The 17111-nt window shown below is 55.1% G+C and overlaps 1 protein-coding gene across 1 annotated transcript in view; it reads right to left on the bottom strand.

Annotated features, from left to right (window-relative positions):
* PIK3C2B (phosphatidylinositol-4-phosphate 3-kinase catalytic subunit type 2 beta) overlaps positions 1-17111 on the bottom strand; it is a 65627-nt gene that overhangs the window by 20496 nt on the left and 28020 nt on the right. Inside the window, 13 exon segments of the mRNA XM_045456330.1 lie at positions 160-348; positions 1896-2038; positions 3237-3348; positions 3894-3913; positions 3915-4062; positions 7724-7846; positions 8880-9075; positions 9884-9917; positions 10506-10652; positions 12843-12906; positions 13290-13369; positions 13624-13735; positions 16665-16785. Of these exon segments, the coding sequence (XP_045312286.1) occupies positions 160-348; positions 1896-2038; positions 3237-3348; positions 3894-3913; positions 3915-4062; positions 7724-7846; positions 8880-9075; positions 9884-9917; positions 10506-10652; positions 12843-12906; positions 13290-13369; positions 13624-13735; positions 16665-16785 (1489 nt within the window).

Raw genomic sequence — 17111 nt, 5'->3', positions numbered from 1 at the left:
GAGACAAAGAAAAAGCAAAAAAGGAGAAGTGAAAGAGCCCTGAATTTCCTAGCCCACTTTACCATTTTCCCCAGGGCTGGCTCAGGTTAGCAATGGGCAGGGCTAAGCCCCGGCTTCTGGAAGGACACATGGTCAGGAGAGGTGGGTGTTACAACTCACGTGGCATGCAGGAGCCCCAGGGCATCCTGGTGGTTCATGTGGGTCCACTGCTTCAGGAGAGCATAGATGTCGGGCAGGCAAGCCCACTCCCAGCTGGGGGCGCTGGCGAGCACCAGGGGGAGTGAGCTCACCTCCGAGTGGCAATAGTATCGCTTCTCCCACAGGCGCTTCTTGTCAGCATCAGTGAGCCTGCCGTGGGGGTGTTAGGGGAGGAGGTGAGAGAGAACACCTTCAGCCAGAGGGTAGGGTTACTTACTCTCCAAGAGAATGCTACACATTCTCCCATTCAGAGGTCCCCCCACCTTGCTGCACATTACAACCACCTGGGGAATTTTGTGAAGTCCCCATGCCTGGGCCACAGGGAACACCAGCTGAGTCAGAACGCCTGGGGAAACCAGGCATCTGGGGAAACCAGGTGTCGGTATTTTCAAAAGATCCCTAGGGGTGCCTGGGTGGCTCAGTCGGTTAAGTGTCCCACTCCTGGTTTCGGCTCAGGTCATGATCTCACGGTTTCGGGAGTTCGAGCCCCGCATTGGGCTCTGTGCTGACAGCATGGAGCCTGCTTGGGATTCTCGCTCTCCCTCTCTCTCTGCCCCTGCCCTGCTCACGTTCTGTCTCTCTCGAAAATAAATAAATAAATAAATAAATAAATAAATAAATAACATTTCAAGAGATCCCTAGGGTGATTGCAATGTGTGAAGCAAAGATTGGGAACTGGGGCCAGGATCTTTGATCCTGACATTTCGGGACGTCTCTCAGTCAGACAGACAAAGGCCAAGGGCACCAAATTTGCTACCCTCCTGTGGATGCCCTTAGAACATCACTCCCAAGTTGAGCCACCAGAGGGCAGTGGTCCCCACACGTCAGGGTCTGGATGGCTGTGAAGCCTCTGGGGCTTTCCTGGGGCCAGCTGGAGGTTTGATAGAACCCACAGCTAATTAAGCCTTGCCTGAGATCAGGTGTCTAATGGGAGAAAGGAGCTGAGGGGCTAATGAAGCAAGGGGTCAGCAGAGGAGTGGGGGTGGGGAGGGTCTCTAGTCACTCAGCTACTCTGGCTCCCTGGGTGGGACATGAGATGAGCCCTGTCTCCTTGTCCCCCGACCCTCCCCCTACAGACATGCCTTAGGAGCCAGAGAGCTACATGGGGAGAGCAGGCAGGGCGGGAGCCCCATCCTACCAGCAAATCCAGCTCTGGGTTCCTCACCCGACCCCCTCCAATCCTAGTGAGAAAAGCAGCCCCAGGGATGACATCAGCTTGGACTCACTCACCCCTGAGAGCTGCCAGCTTGCCCTGACACCCGATCCGTTTTGGAAAGTGGCAGGGCCAGAGAAATGCAAAGGCTGTGGGTGTGGAAGGGGCAGGAGGAGGCAGGGTGGTGAGGGCAGGAGCCAGCTGCCCCCATGGATACAACAGGTAGTAGACAGCATATCTGGGGCGTGGGGCAAAGCTCTGGTCCTCTGGGCCAGAGGATGGAGTCTGAGCCAGGCCCCCACGGTGGGGATGGGCATTCCTAGATCTAATTTCCTGACCCTGGCCTCTCCATTCTGCTTAGTGTCAGCTCATGAAAAAAAGCCTGGAGATTGCCCTCAGCAGAGCCCTCCCTCTCCTGCTTCCTGCCCAGGGGCAATGCCCACTCCATTCCACCTCCGCTCCCAAGGCAGGAACCTGAGCTGGCAGGTGAGAGGTCGGATAGAACAGAGCCTGAGCCACACATGGGGAAGACCTCAGGACCCACCAGTACAAGGACTCCTTCTGCATGATGTTCTTAAGCACACGCTGGTCTTCCTCCCGGAGGCTGCCAAACTCATAGCGGGGGCTGAACTTGTCTCCAGGGGGGCTGGTGAACTTGATGTCGAAGGCTGAAGTGGGGAAGTCAATCTGGAAGATGGCATCAGAGAAGCGAGGAGAGAGGACAGGCAGGTGAGTGAGGAATGCCACCTCCCGGGTCTCCAGCTTCTCTGTCGCACACGGGGGGGGGGGGGGGGGGGGGGGGGGTCCTGCCCTTCTCCCCCACCTCCCCTTCCCTGCAGGTTCTTTGTCTATAAAATAATGCTGATGGACTTGGCGGTCCTTAAAGTCCCTTCCGGCAAAAAAGTGAGAAAACAGAGAGAGGGAGAAAAATGGGAAACTGAGAAAGAGGTTGGGCTGAGATGTATCCGGGGCGGGGGGGGGGGGGGGGGGCCGGCCCCAGACCAGAACTTTGAACAGAACTGTCACCAGGTTGAGCCAGCGGGAGCTTCCAAGCCAATGCTAGGGAGCCTTCAGGAGCCCTGGAACCACACTGCTGCCTGATGGGAGGTGGGACCACACGCCCGGTGAGGGCCCTACCAACTCTAAACCCTGTGATCCTGAGTCCCCTTGCTCCATGCTACCCGGTGTCCATCCTCCGAAACTGGGTATCAGAGCTGAGTGAGCCGGTTCTCAAAAAGAGTTCTACGTTCCCTCCTTCGACAGATGTTTATTGACCCCTGATATGTGCCAAGCATTTTTCTAGGTCCTGGGCATTGAGTACAGTTAGTTAAGATAGACAAAGATGCCTGCCTCTGGAGCTTCCACTCTCTCTCATTCTATTTCATTCTATATCCACTTTGATGTTCCATATTCCATACCAAAGCATCTCATGATCATAAAAGGGAGCCAGAAGCCGGTAGATAGGCTTTGGGCTTAACCACCCCCTCCTCCTCTCCACAGAGAATGGGTCTACCCCATAGAGCACTGAGGGACTCCCGGAGGGCATCCCCTCAGGCTCCAAGGGGGAACAGCTCATATTTAACAGACTCAGCAACATGAGGGTTCAACACTGAGCTCTGGCTGGGGGCGGGTGCCTTCAGGCTCCTTGAAGTCCAAGTTGACCTCCAGGAGACAGCACACAGATTCCACAGAACTCTCCCACTCTGGGACTGCCAGTCCAACCACATTCACCCAGCTGCTTTGATCGCATCGCCATCCTGTGCCCAATGGCCCAGCTCTTTCTCTTACCATTCTAGCCTAAACCTGAAGGTAGAAAATACGGAGCTGACTCTTGAGCAGTCCTGAGCAGTGGGTAGGACGGAGGGCCCCGGGGCTGGAGTCTCACCTGCAGGATGACGCTATCTGGCTGGTGGAAATTAGGCGCGCTCCAACGGGCACTGGGGTTTTCCTGTGTTGCTGGCCATAAGCCCAGAAGCTTCCGACCACAGGTCAGGACTCTAAGGAGGATGGAGTGGGGGATAAGCCAACAAATGCAATGGCAAAGGAGGTGGTTTTCCTCCTGCTCCCCCATCCAAAAATCTGCCTTTGAAGCTATCACCCAACTCCTTTCTGTCATTCTCCCCTTAAGACCATAGGCTTTTCCTTCTTCTAGGTCCTAAAAAAGCACACCCCTTCCAGGAAGCCTCTGGATGACCTGGTAGTTGGGATGCCCCATGAAGCAGAGAGCTCGACTAGATGACCTCTGAGGCCCCTCCAATGACAGCGCCGGATAACACATTACTGGAGCACTACATTTCCATGCCCCCCGGCACAACCCTCCTGTGCCACCAAGTCCTGCCCAGAAAGCTCTTGGTTACATGAACTGTCCTGGTCTCTAGTCCCGTGCCTTGGTCCCCTCCACCAGGGCCACGGCCCTTTGGGCTCTGTTGGTGAGCCCCAAGTGGCCAACCCTCCCAAGGGGCATTGGTCAGTGCGGCCCCTCTCTCTATCCCCCTCCTTCCTTTCCAAGGCCAAAAACGCCGCTGCCTTGAAAACCACGTACTGCCTGAAATTGAAGAGCGGGGGTAGTGACCCAGCCCAGGGCTTCGGGCACACGCCGCTGCTTATTGGCCTCAGAGGAGCTCCCAGGCAGGGGGATGGGCAGAGCATAGAGCGTGGCACACAGCAGGGTCTCCCGAGGCAGCCGGTTCACCTGCACAGGGAAGCAGATCCTAGGGAGAACAGGAAACCAAATCAGGAGGTGCCATCCTGGGGCTTCAAAGGACAGGTGGCCCAGGAAGTCAAGTGGAGGCCGAGAACTTGACCTGTCTCTTGGGATATCAGATGTGCTCCCTGGGGAAGCCTTCTTGCAGAACCAGGACGGGTCCTGAACCAGAGGCAAAACCCCCACGGGGTGCTCCCAGAAGCACAGTATGCTGCTTTTTGCAGCCTCTCCGTACAGCAAGGCTGACATCCTGATTCTGAGGCTCCCCATGGTGACCAGACAGAACTTGGGTAGCCAGAGCCACCTCAGAGTTCAGGTGATTGCAGGTTCCATACTATGAGCCATACTCCTTCCCTTGTTTTAGGATTTCTGCAGAGGGTCACCAAGAAGCTGCTCCTTTTGAGAATCCTTCTGCACTGAACAATCCTCATCCCTCCCCCACTCCCCAGGCTGAAAGCAACCAGGAAGAAGCAGCCGTGTGTTCTTTGCCCTCAGGTCACCCTCCTCCAGACAGTCCTCCCACCTGTCTGTCCTCTCCTGTCCCCTCTTCTCCCAACCCCCAGGGCACCAGATGGTTTGTTCTCACCCCAAAACATTTTCAAAGCCAAAGGGATAAAGAGAAGAGGCTTCCCAAAGTCCCTGGGGCAGAGGAAGCAAAGTGGCCAGAGATAAGAACTAAGCCACATAAGCCTTGCCACTACCCAAGTCCAAAAGTGCTCTCCGGGGGTGGCCCCGGTCGGTCCCGGAATCATGCCCAGCCACTCCCTCCAACTTCAGGATAAGGAGCCAGGGTGGAGTGAGATAGAGAGAGGAGGGAAGCTGTAGAAAGCGAGGGAGGACCCACGTTACCTTTTGGGGAAGCTGTCCCTGGGCCAAAGTCCACACTGTCACGCCCTCCCCGCCAGCCAGAGGGCACAGAGGCAGGCCGGCCAACCCAGGGTCGCAGTTTCCTGATCAAGCAGCCTCCCTCCACTGCTACCCCTCACTCCTGCAGGAAAATCTCCACCTAAGTGAGGCACTCCCTCCCACCCACCAGAGACTGGCAGAGCCCTGCTCTGCCCCAGCTGCCTGTACTCGGGGGCCCGCAGCTATAATTAGGGCCCCATCAGCAGCCACGCCAGGCCGGGCTTGGGGGGGTGGGGTGGGGAGGCCAGGCAGAGTGCGACTGCTGGGCCTATTTTGAGAGTTAGCTGATCCCTGTGCTGCTGCTACAAGAGTCAGCTGATCCCACAGCAAAGTGGAGACGGGGCTGGCCCCGACCCCTCTCTCGTCAGCCCGAGAAGAGGCCTCCAGCTTTGCCTCTGGAGGCAGAGGGGAGTGAAGACACCAAAGCCCCGAGACCTAGAACCAGCCAGAGTCCCCTTCTCCTCAGTGCTAGAGTCTGCCTGGCATTCCCAGACCTCTCCCACGACTGTCATCTGGGGCGGGTCAGGATAATCAGTACTGCAGCCTGAACCTCCCGCCTGCCGGAGAAAGCCCTCTCCCCCCCTCTGCAGCCCTTCCTCAACATCACATCACAAGGGCTGCCTCCTCCAGGAAGGGCTCCTGGGATGTGCGGGTTCCAGTCCTGGTTTTGCCACTTGCAACCTTGGAACGCCTCACATCTCTGCACCTGTTTCCTCATCGGTGGAGAGGAGAACACAGTTTCCCTTGTGTGATGGCTGTCTACGTTGTGTGCTTTTTGCTATGTGACCTAAGGCTTCTGCCCTGGATCTGGGCCATGCAGACAGGATTCGCATGCACAGATACCTCTGTTTATCAGTCACTGTGTAAGTCACTTGCAACAGGGAAACCAGAACTGAGAAGGTTTCCTCAGCTACAAAGATGACAACAGAGAAGAAGAAAGCTTTTATCACGTGCTAGGTACGGTGCCACACGCTTGCAATGTCCCAAAGGGTCTCAAACAGCCCTGTAAGGTAAGCTCTATTATGCCCAAGTTTCCACCTACAGTAAGAAAGGGTGAGTGCGCCCACGCCTGTGCTTTGAACCCTACGCTGTAGCATCTTCTCCCAAATGCCTTGATCTTGACCAGGAAAGTGCTAAGAGTCTCCATGGGGCACGTGGGTGAGGAGTGCTGAGAGGAAAAGGCTATAGGCAGCAACCAGCCCTTTGGGATTCGAGGCTGAATCCAAGACAGGGAGCGAAAGGAGGCCCACCGAGTAGGCAGGCTGAGGTCGGAGAGGCCAGGATGCCTCCACTCCTGGGTCTAACGGCAATTTTGTGGGGTCTGCCCAGACTGGAGCACCGTATAGCATAATTCTCTGGGCAGTGGTAGTAATTGAGGCCAGAGGGAGGGAAGCGGAAAAGTCCAAAGCCTTTTAAGGCAGCCATCCCCTGCCTCCAAGGAGTCTCTCCTGCCATGGCAGGTGTTTGATTAAAGCTTTATTTACACTTTTTTTGCTCTCTAAATTCCACATGTGTGAAGACAGAAGAAGGGGTCTGCCCCCCCAAGCTGTTCACCTGTACAACAACCTTCCTCTCCCGGGGTTTGCACAGGCTCTCCATCGACCTATTTTGGCAAACTTGGCCTCCCCAAGGACCCCACATTCAGTCTCTGATCTGCACTCCAAATACTGAAGTTCCAGTTCTGCTCTGCAAATAAGGACTGACACACAGTCAGTCTGGGGAAGTGACGCTGGAGGAGGGGAGGGGGGCAGCAAACAAGGGGCTTTCTGACAGCAGTTGGGGGGGGTGGTGCGCAGCACAGAAAAGGCAGGGGGCAGCCAAACACCTGCAGAGTACCATTCAAGGCCGCTCATCTCCATTTCCTTCTTGCTTTGCTTGGCTGACGCCTGACATCCCAATAGCAAATTATTGTTAATAAATGCTGATTAATACTATCTTGTGCTTGTGGTTTCATAGCTATATATATAACCTATCTCATTTCAATGCCACAACTGCCTCTGAATTAGACACATGTCCCCACTTTACAGTTTGAGGCACAGAGAGGCAAAAGGGAACGTAGGTCTAGAGACAGATCTAGAAATAGAGCTTTATTCCTGTGGTTCCCAGGCCATTATTCTTTCTTCTGGACGACCTTTCCTTTCCTATCTCGGAGGAAGAAAGCACAGGCCCCACTCCGCATTCTATGAAAACTTTGGGAAGAAGGAAGAAGATGAGAATCCCTCAGACTAGTTAAACCTTTTAAGGGAGACAAGGTCAAGACAACCAATTATTATTAAAGCTACTAAACTTGTATATGATCCTTTATGGTGTACAGAGAGTCCTTGTGGATATTTTTCATTGGAGTCTCATAACAACTTGAGAGGTAGAAATGATAGGTGTCCCCATTTAAAGGTTAAGGAAGTAAGGGCGCCCCGGTGGCTCAGTTGGTTAAGTGTGGGACTTCACTCGTCCACTCATGTCATGATCCCAGTTGGTGAGTTCGAGCCCCACATATGGGCTTGCTTGGGATCCTCTGTCCCTCTCTCTCTCTGCCCCTCTCCCACTTGTGCTCTCCCTCTCTCAAAAATAAACATTAAAAAATAATAAAGGTTTGGGAAGTGGAGAGGCTGCCGGACTTGTTTGGGTAGGGTTAGTGATGGAGCCTGGTCTAATGCAGGGGGTAGGGGCGGGGCGAGGTGGGGACATGCGGGAGGCTGTGTGGGTCTGCAGGGGCCCGGCCCTGGGGTCTGGGGGGGGGGGGGTGGGGGGGTGGGTGGGCTTACTGCTGGTCCCAGATGATGAGGTGGAAGAGGTACTTGGAGAAGTGAGCCCTTCGCGTGTGCAGGGGGCTGCACAGTTCCCTCCCGCCATGGCTGAGGGAGCAGGCGAGGTAGAAATCTTCATAGCTGCAACAGAAAGAGAGCAAGGACACTCAGCTCCCAAACCCCATCTAAGTCACCCGACCTCTGCCAAGCTCCATTTCTCCTGCTAAAACTCCTCCCCGGCCCCTGGGGTCACGGGACAGGACAGCCAAATTGGATTTGCGAAAGCGTGCTCCAGGGGAAGCAACTCGATCTGGGTCCCTCCGCCCAGCTTCGGGCTCCACGCTGGGCCCTCGGTTTTCCTCCCTTCTTTATGGGGACTAGGCGTGCAGCCTCCTCCTTACAGTCGGATGCAGCCCATGGGGTGTCTGCGTACAGAGGCGCATGCGCAGGTGACCAGGGTGGGGGATGAAATCGACATATGCCGAAGTGAATGCCAACACATGGGGGTCCCTGTGGCTCGTGACAGGTGCCTGACAGAAGAGGTCAGAGAAGGCCCTGGTTTCCCAGGCTGCCTCCTTTGTTCTCCGCCAATCGCCCAGAGGAATACATTAAGTGAGGAACAAAGAGAGAGGGGGAAGGGAGAGGGAGGGGGGTCCGGAAAGGGTGGGGGTGGAGCCAAATGCCTTTTCCCCTAGGCCCTGGATGCAGGGGACCAGGCAGAGGAGCTGAGGATTACCACAGGAACGTCCCCCTCCACCCACCCCTGCAGGCCTAGGGAACTCCCCACAAAGGGTCATCTCCCACCTCCCCACCCCCTCCCATTGTGCATCTGCAAGGGAGTGCAGTCATTGGCCTTGGGGCATGCACTCTATCTGGGAAGCGGCCATCTGTCGCAGTGTCTCCATCAGCTGGCCTTGGATAAATGGGGGGCAGGGATGCCGATGCAACCAGCACCAACCAGCAAAGAGAGGGCACAGCAGGATCGGGTCCATCTCAATCCATCCTGCTGCAGCCTCTTCTCCATACCCCCACTGGGGGACCTCTGTCTCTCCTGGGGATGTCCCAACCCACACCCCGCTCAGCCGAGGTGCACCACATGCCTCAGACCATAAACTCAGGATGCGTGCAGACGGGAGAAGCCACCTGCAAGCCAAACTCAGCCCGCTGGGCTCACCTGGTGGCCCAGGTGATGGGGATGCGGTGGGTGGCATAGACGGTGAAGGCCAGGGGCCCGGTGAAGTGGCAGGCCTCCTGGACCAGATCGTGCTTGCGGCTCCCGGGCACGGCTGTCTGGAAGTCGGCATTGAAAGTGCTGCAGTATAGCTCCACCAGATCCAAGATGGCAGCTGTTAGAGCTTCCACGACCTTCTCTGTGAAAGGAAGGGGTCAGAAGGAAAGGTCACGAGGCCTCAACAAGCCCCATCTTGTTGCCATGGCACTGGCTAGGATGGTATATACCCCAGGACAGTAGCCCCCAAATGCCAGTCGGTTTCTAACAGCCCTGACAAGGTTCACCCATCCGTGGTGAAATGAGAGGAAAAAAGCAGGAGCTTCTCATAAAATGATGCTCAATTTCAAACCTTCTCCTTATTCTTATGTATTGCTACTTATTTTGTGTTAAATGTCCTTTCTTTTGGGAAATAGCAGGAATCATTATTGACAACAACTTTAAAAGTCGTTGCCTGGCAAAATAAAAGCTGACAGCTTCTACGTTGGTCCCCAAAATAGTGCTTTGTGGGACACGTTATTAGTTCATGAAATCCAAAAGACTGGGAATCATCGACCAACAATCCCGGAGATACGGACTTGAAAGACTCCAGGTAAAAAAATTCCTTATTACTCCCCCCCCCCACCCCCCTCCATTCTGAGTTCCAAAGGCAGGGGTTATGGAGAATAATGGCAACCAACCCAAGTGAGAGTTCTCTCATCGGGAGCCCAGGGCTAACTTTGCCTCATCCTATCCTCACCACCATCTCCCAGGGACACCACAGGAATAACTAGTAAAAATAACGAGAAAACATTTTGTGGAAAGAAATGTGCTCTCCAGCTGGAACACACACACACACACAGGCAGATCTGGACTCATAAATCAAGGGGACCAAGGGAGAAAAAGGAATCTGGGCAGAGGCTTGTTTTCAGCCGCGCCGACTGAATGAAGACAGAGAACAGTTCCCTTACCTCGGTTTTCCCTCACAGCCAAGACACTGGGATCCTATTGGGGAAAAGGAGAGGGAGGGGAGCTTCAGGGCTGTGGCCTTTTCCGGCACAGCTGGAAGAAGGGCTTTTCAACAGCTGTGCTCATCTGGACCGGACTAGACTGTAATTGGAGGAGCAGAGACTCCCCGGGGGAGACAGCGTCATGGTTTGTACCAGAGCCATGCGATGGACAGAGTGAGCCAGGCCAAGGATAAAATCCACCCAAACGAGACACTCCAACCCGCAGGCTGCTCCACTCCAGTTCACAATGCCTGTCTGCAAGGCGCAGGGCCCCCAGTGGGGAGTCGTGGAGCCAGGTGGGGAAGGTTTGCGTTTTGCACCCTGGCGGGTATGCAAAGTGCCAGGCAATGCCTGGGTGATTATGAATAAAGCCTTTGGGCTGAGCTCCTGGCAGTTAATCCCAGGGGGCAGACCCTAGCCCACCCTCACCTTCAGGAAGAAGGGATACAAGAACTCATGTGGTTCAACTACAAACATGAAAGATGGAGGTGGAGAGAAGAGCTTTTTAGTAAGTGGGCACCTAATCACCTAGTTACTTGTGAATACTGCTCTCCTCCTTCCCCACACTCTGGGTCCCCGTTACCTTCTGAATTTTAGGCTGCATGCGGGAGGGGCAGGGGGGCAGCTGGTTGAGGGCGTTGGTGATCTCAGGGGTCTCTACGGCGGCTAGGGCGTTGCAGATGGCCTTGACGGACTGGACCACCCTGTCGGCCTTCAGTGGGAAGTCCCCCTGTGGGAGGCGGCCCAGTGAGGCTGGCAGGCGAGCACCCCAGCACCCACCCTGTTGAGGGGAATGGGTTGGGAGGAGCAGGGGTTCATGACCCTCAGGAGAAACTAGTGGACTCCCAAGCTTTATTTTCAAACATCCGGAGTTAGCGAACTGTCAATCCTGTTGAATTAAGTGAGCCACGCCCACACTCCCGGCTTCTTCCAGCCACCCTCCCTGAACGTCCTCTTATTCCCAGATCCCCTCTGGCAGCTACTATATAAACACGTAACACAAACACATCCCCCAGAGACATGCAGTTTTAATAAAACCAATCCATAGGAAACAGCAAGGAAGCCAGGGACCATATTCAGGCCCCTTTGCCTATGCAGCCTTATGTCTCACGCTGTCTGTCACCTAGAGCTTCCGGGGGATCTCATCTCAGTGCCACAGACAGGCCATGCCCCTGTGCTCCTTTCTGCACCTGGGCTCCCGCAGTCTCCTCACTGGGAATCCCCTTACCTGTCCTGCCCTGATTACCTGCATAAGTTCAAGTCACGGACCAGCGAAAATCAGCCTCCTTCCCAGAGTCCTGCTTGGTCGGTCCTCCTATCACTCTCCAAGAGCCCTTGCTGAATTCATTACCATCCTGTTTTGTCTACCAATAGCTTTACAGTTTTTTAAAAGGCTTATTTATTTTTGAGAGAGAGAGAGAGAGAGAGAGAGAGAGCGCGCGTGCACAAGAGCACGAGAGTGCCCGAGCGTGCAAGCAGGGGAGGGGCAGAGAGAGGTGGAGACAGAGGATCCAAGCAGGCTCTGAGCTAATAGCAGCGAGCCCGACTTGGAGCTTGAACTCATGAACCGTGAGATTATGACCTGAGCCGAAGTCGGACACTCAACTAAGTGAGCCACCCAGGTGCCCCAACAAATAGTTTTATATTACTATTTCCTTTTTTTTTTTTTTAATTTTTAAATGGTTATTTATTTTTGAGAGAGAGAGAGAGACAGTGAGTGAGTGGGGAGGGGCAGAGAGAGAGACACACACACACACACACGCAGAACCCACAGCTCAGAGGACAGGACTCCAACTCATGCACCGCGAGATCGTGACCTGAGCTGAAGTCGGACACTTAACCCACTGAGCCACCCAGGCGCCCCACTATTCCATTTTTCTAGCAGGAACACAAATTCCCTGAAGGCTAAGATGATCCTTAGGCTTCTCTACCCATAGCGGCCACTAAGGTAGGACCAGACTGGTGCACAAGAGGTGTTCAGAGACCTTCGCCCTCATCACAGTAAATGTTCGAGCAGAGGTTGATAGAGAAGGGATTCTGGTGGTGGGTAGAGGACGGAGCTAGATGCAATGCTCAACTCCCCCAAAACGAAGAGTCCGATGTCCACTATTAACTGGATCAATGAGACAGGGATTGGTTGTGAAGATCGTTGTCTGTTTTTTGTTTTGTTTTTTAATTTCTTTAACGTTTATTTATTACTGAGAGACAGAGAGACACAGAGCGTGAGCAGGGGAGGGGTAGAGAGAGGGGGAGACATAGAATCTGAAGCAGGCTCCAGGCTCTGAGCTGTCAGCACAGAGGCCGACGCGGGGCTCGAACTCACGAACTGCGAGATCATGACCTGAGCCGAAGTCGGTTGCTCAACCGACTGAGCCAGCCAGGCACCCGTTTTGTTTTGTTTTTAAGCTCCATGACATTTGGGGCAAATGTTTGTTCTCACGATTTTAAGGGTTAAAACTCCATGAGAATCCAAGTGAGGAGAATCCTGGCCCTACCCTACCTTTGAGACCCTTCACCTCCTGATAGTTTTCTACCTGTGACACCAGCACATCAGACTGTCTCAAATCTGAGGTTCCTGAGCATTGCTCACAGGAAGTACACTCCGGTGCACATTCAAGTACAGCAGCTGACAACTCTATGCCCCTTAGCTTTGGAGACGCTACTCCAGAGACAGGGATCAGGGCACGGTTCTTGACCTATTCCTACAGGGGAGCAGAACCCCTGTGAACACACTTGCCAGCTGCCCAACAGCCAGCGGTCTTGGTTTGCCCAGGGGCTAGGGGAATGGCAAGAAGTGCCCTGCTGACAGATTTTCAGTGTCTGCTCCAGATCCCATTAGGGCTGGCGGAACCCAGGAGGACTTTGGGAAAGGAGGGGAGGAGCTTTGGGCAGCTGGGCCAGCCCCGGGATTTATACTCACATCAGCCAGCAGGAAAGCATCAACTTCGTTGTGATATGTGTCGAACAGAAGACTCAGGGCCTGCCTGGGGAGTTGGGGACAGGGAAAAGTCACAGGAGAGGTCAGGACAGACCCGGTGTACTGGAAGACCTCTTCTCTCCCTCCCTTCCCACAACTCAGGCTTCAGACTCTAGTTTAAAGGGGTTCCCACTCTTTTCCATAAGTCTCATGAAGACTGAAGGATGGTGAGTCTTTTCTGCTTCGCCACCCCTCACCTGGAGAGTGATGGCAAAGTACTAGAGGGACAAGATGTAACACACCCTAGAGTGGGGACCTTCTCCTACGATACTCTTGGGTCTCATCCCTGACACCTGTAAGAACCCCTGGTAGAAAGGTAAGCAAGGTTATCTGTTGGGGTCCCCTCACAGTTCCTGCTTAGCCCGCATCCAAGATGGCACCCACTCTCACCTGCTGATGGTCTGTTTGACTGGCCTCTCTTGCAGATGGACGAGGTAGTTCAAGGTGGAGGGGCTCTGGTCATCATTCACCTATGTAAGAAGTGGCCTATTCAGTCTACGGCCATACCACCCTGAATGTGCCCGATCTCGTCTGATCTTGGAAGCTAAGCAGGGTCGGGCCTGGTTAGTACTTGGATGGGAGAAGTGGCCTATTCAGAGAGGAGTGGTACCCTAACCTCCACCCAGAGCTCCTCCCCTACTCCCACTGACTGTGTTCCGCATCACCTCCTGCCCCCTCTACCTCCCCATCCCCGGGCAGCTGTCTGCTACGTCCCCACACGAACCGTCCGGGCCAGGTCACTGCGTACAGCTTTCTGCTCCATTAGCTGTAGTCGAATGTCGATGTCAAACTTGCGGCAGTACTGAATGTACTCATGGCTGCCCAGGGCGTGCTTGCTGGCGGGACAGGGGAACAAGACCATTAGCACCCTGGGGATGCAGTGGGAAGGGAGATGCATACCTTCGCCTTGGGAAGAGAGAAATAAGAGGGTGTAGGCAGTGAAGGATACTTGGGCTCCTGGAAACTGTCAGAGCAGAGCTCAGAGGTCTGTCTAAAAAAAAAGCCACCTAATACACTTAACCTTGGTCTGCACAAACTTTGATTTTCTTAGGCATTTATTACCTGGATCATCATCACCGATCACTCCAGGGGCGGGACCTTCTGGAAGGAGTGGGGAACAGAGACTTCTCGGAGGAAGGGGGCAGTGATTAAGTCCCATTCTCTCGGCTTTGGTATATAGGACACTTTGAATGTCACCTGTGCTCAGGTGTGGAGCTCACTGATTGACACTCTCCCCACACTGTGGTCCTAAGGCTCCCACCCCCTGCCATCAGTGACTGGGGTGCTAAGGCCAACCAAACAAACCTACCAAGATTCCAGGTCTGTTATTCCTAAACCCTAAGAAGTCTGCTTCTCCCCTTCCTCCATGGGTCCTGCTTGACTGTGAATAACAACACAAATCTCTATAGACTTCCTGATAAACACCCACCTGCAGGCCATTCACTGCTCAAGCAACAAGTGAGACCCTGTCTACCCAAGTTTCAGAGAAGGCCTAGGAGTCCTTCCGTGACCCAGCCTTTTCCTCCCTCCCAAATCACACAGTAGTCAGAAAGGAAACCCAAGAGAAGGGGCAGAATGAGTGTCCTGCAGGCCAGCCCTGCAGGCCTGGGCCGGGTCCCAGCAGCTGGGTAACAGAAGCCGGAAAGGGACTTCCTTCCTCAGCAGAGCTGGGAATCTAGGCCAGAAATGGAGGGGAGAGGAGAGGAGCAAAGGGGAGGAGTATGTGCAGAAGCCTAAGCGGTGCCAGCCTGAGAGACCAGTCTGGGTCCAGCTAGGACTTAAGGGGTTCTCCACATCCTGAGAGGCCAAGCCTCGGATCCAGGCCCCAACCTGCCAAGGCTGAGCCGTGGCTAAACCCTGGGGGTGGAGAGGCTGGGCAGGGGGCAGGTCTGGAGGGAGTGCCCTTGGAGGAAGGAAGAGTGTGGTTGGGGATGGGGGAGGTGGCAGGAAACCCAGCCCTCCCCTGGGACTGTCTCAAGGTTCTTATCTGAGAGCAGCCTGCATCCTGGACCCACCACGCCCCCTTTACATCAGGCCCTGCTCGGCAAGGGTAGGAAACCACAGGGCTTCCTTGGGAGCTAGCCACTTTCTGGAACCCCCAAAGTGTCTTCACCCCCACCCAAGGCAGCGTCTTGTGCTCAGGGTCTTCTAGGCTTTTCTGTTGGGTGGGGAAGAAAGAGCCTTAGTGGAAAAGGGCGGGGGGAGGGGGGGGGAGCTTCTCGAACAAGAGTCAAGGACACTGGGCTCCTCTGGGGACTTGACTGACCTTCTCTGTGGAAGGCCTTCCTCTGGATGCATTCAAGTTAAGAGTGGGAGGGGCGTGACCCCAGGACCACCCATCCACCCACCCATCACACTGAACACTCCAGCTAGGTCCTGACAGGAAGTCAGAACCTCACAGCTTATCTACCACCTTCAGCCCTGAGGGCTCAAGGACTAGGTGAACTGCAAGGGAAATAAGAGTATTCAGCTGATCTGAATCCTCAGGCTTTCCCGTCTTTGGGCTGGTCCTTCCCTGCTCCTTGGGTCATTCTCACACTCAGTCCTTATCACATTTAAGGGAAGAATTTGAGGATCAGGGTCTTACAACTAGTAGGTGGCAAGCTAGAACCCAAACCAGCCACATCGGTGTGATCCATGATGTCCCTTGTCCCTTACGACAGTGCCTGGGGTGCTCTCTGCCAGGAGACCCTGAGTCTGGGACCCCTTCTTATTCTTCTAGGGAAAGCAAGTGCCCATGGAACACACTTGAACAGTGTTCCTGGAGTTGCGCCATGCAGGGCCCTGCCCCTGCTTTCCCTCAGCGTTCCAGAAAGGTCCCCCAATATTCTCAAGGTGGGAGAAACCAGCCAAGGACTGCTCTAGTCATTGGTCAAGCACCGTTGCATCTAGACCTGGATGTAGGGGAGAGAGAGAGAGAGAGCGTGCAAGTGGTGGCACTAAGAGCTGACATCCGGGCCCCTCCCTTCCCACTGCTGACGCTTGCTTTCTCCAAGAGGTCAGGGGTACTGGCCAGGGGGCTTTCTCTAAGCGGTCAGGGGTACTGGACAGTGGGCACCCCCAGAAGCTTGGGGAGGAAAGCAGATCTCTGTTTTCCTTATCTGCTGCCTTCTGGCCGATGTTACAGCACCAACTGAAGGGTGCACACCCTCTCCTCCCACCCGGGGCACCCAGAGCCCCGGGGCAGCGGAAGGGAATGGCTGCAGCTGGTCCACATCAGACTTTCCAGGGAGGCCGCCTGCTGCAGGGGGCACTAGATGGAGAGGAGCTGGAGGCGAGCCTCTGGTGAGGAGGATAACCAGCTGCACATGCCAAGGGGGAAAGGCTTGTTGGCAGGGGCAGGGCGAGGAGGAAGCAACTGTAATTTCTCCCCCAGGTTCCACAAGGGCACTTCTGCCCAGTCCTGCATCTACCGTAAAGAGACCACACAACCTAAGAGGAGCAGCCCCCCGCACCCCTCTCTCCACACGCAGACATCTGCAAGCAGATATGACCTAGTCTTTGCCTGCTTCCAGCTCCAAGCTCTTTCCGCAGCAGACTTGGCTCAGAAGCAGACCAGCCCTGCTGGAAGACAGAGCGCTGGGGAAAGTGCGACGTGGCTGCGAGTGTGCCCAGAAAGCGGCAGCGGGATCAGGGAGGAGCTGCCGGCCTGGGGCCGTGAGCCCAGCACCACCCCAAGGAAGCCCCCTCAAAACCCTACCGCCCAGAAGGCAGGTGCCATTTCCTACCCACGCTCCCTGCCCCCTCCCCCCCAGATTCACTCACTTCTGCAGGAACTCCTCCAGCCCACAGGGCTTCAGTACAAAGTCCCCCACGTCCACATCTCTCAGTTCGTCATGGGTGTAGCACAGGGTCTGGTGGATGAGCAAGTCTACCGTGGAAGAACCTGGAAGGGGTAGGGCAGGGGAGCCATGATGGGGGGCGGGGTGCCGGGGCAGGCGGGGCTCAGGGTCCCCCTCCTGACCTCCCCGCCGCCCCCCACCACGTTCCTGGCTAAGCACTCTCTAGCACCACTGCTATCACGATGAAGCAGGCAAACACATGATTCGGGCTTGGAGAAAGTGACCGTGGGCCCAAAAAGCTCGCCCCTGAGCCAGTCCCCCAGAGGAGCCTCCCCACTGCCCCTCACTGGAGCCACAGGTGGGGTGGGAATTGAGGTCCAAGGATCCTACGGTCCAAACCACAGTCATCCCTGCCCCACCTCAAGGGATG

Source organism: Leopardus geoffroyi, chromosome C3, assembly GCF_018350155.1.
Source record: "Leopardus geoffroyi isolate Oge1 chromosome C3, O.geoffroyi_Oge1_pat1.0, whole genome shotgun sequence".
In the NCBI taxonomy this organism is placed as follows: domain Eukaryota; kingdom Metazoa; phylum Chordata; class Mammalia; order Carnivora; family Felidae; genus Leopardus; species Leopardus geoffroyi.
The sequence above is the reverse complement of the archived record's forward strand: the minus strand, read 5'-3'. Positions and strand labels throughout refer to the sequence as shown.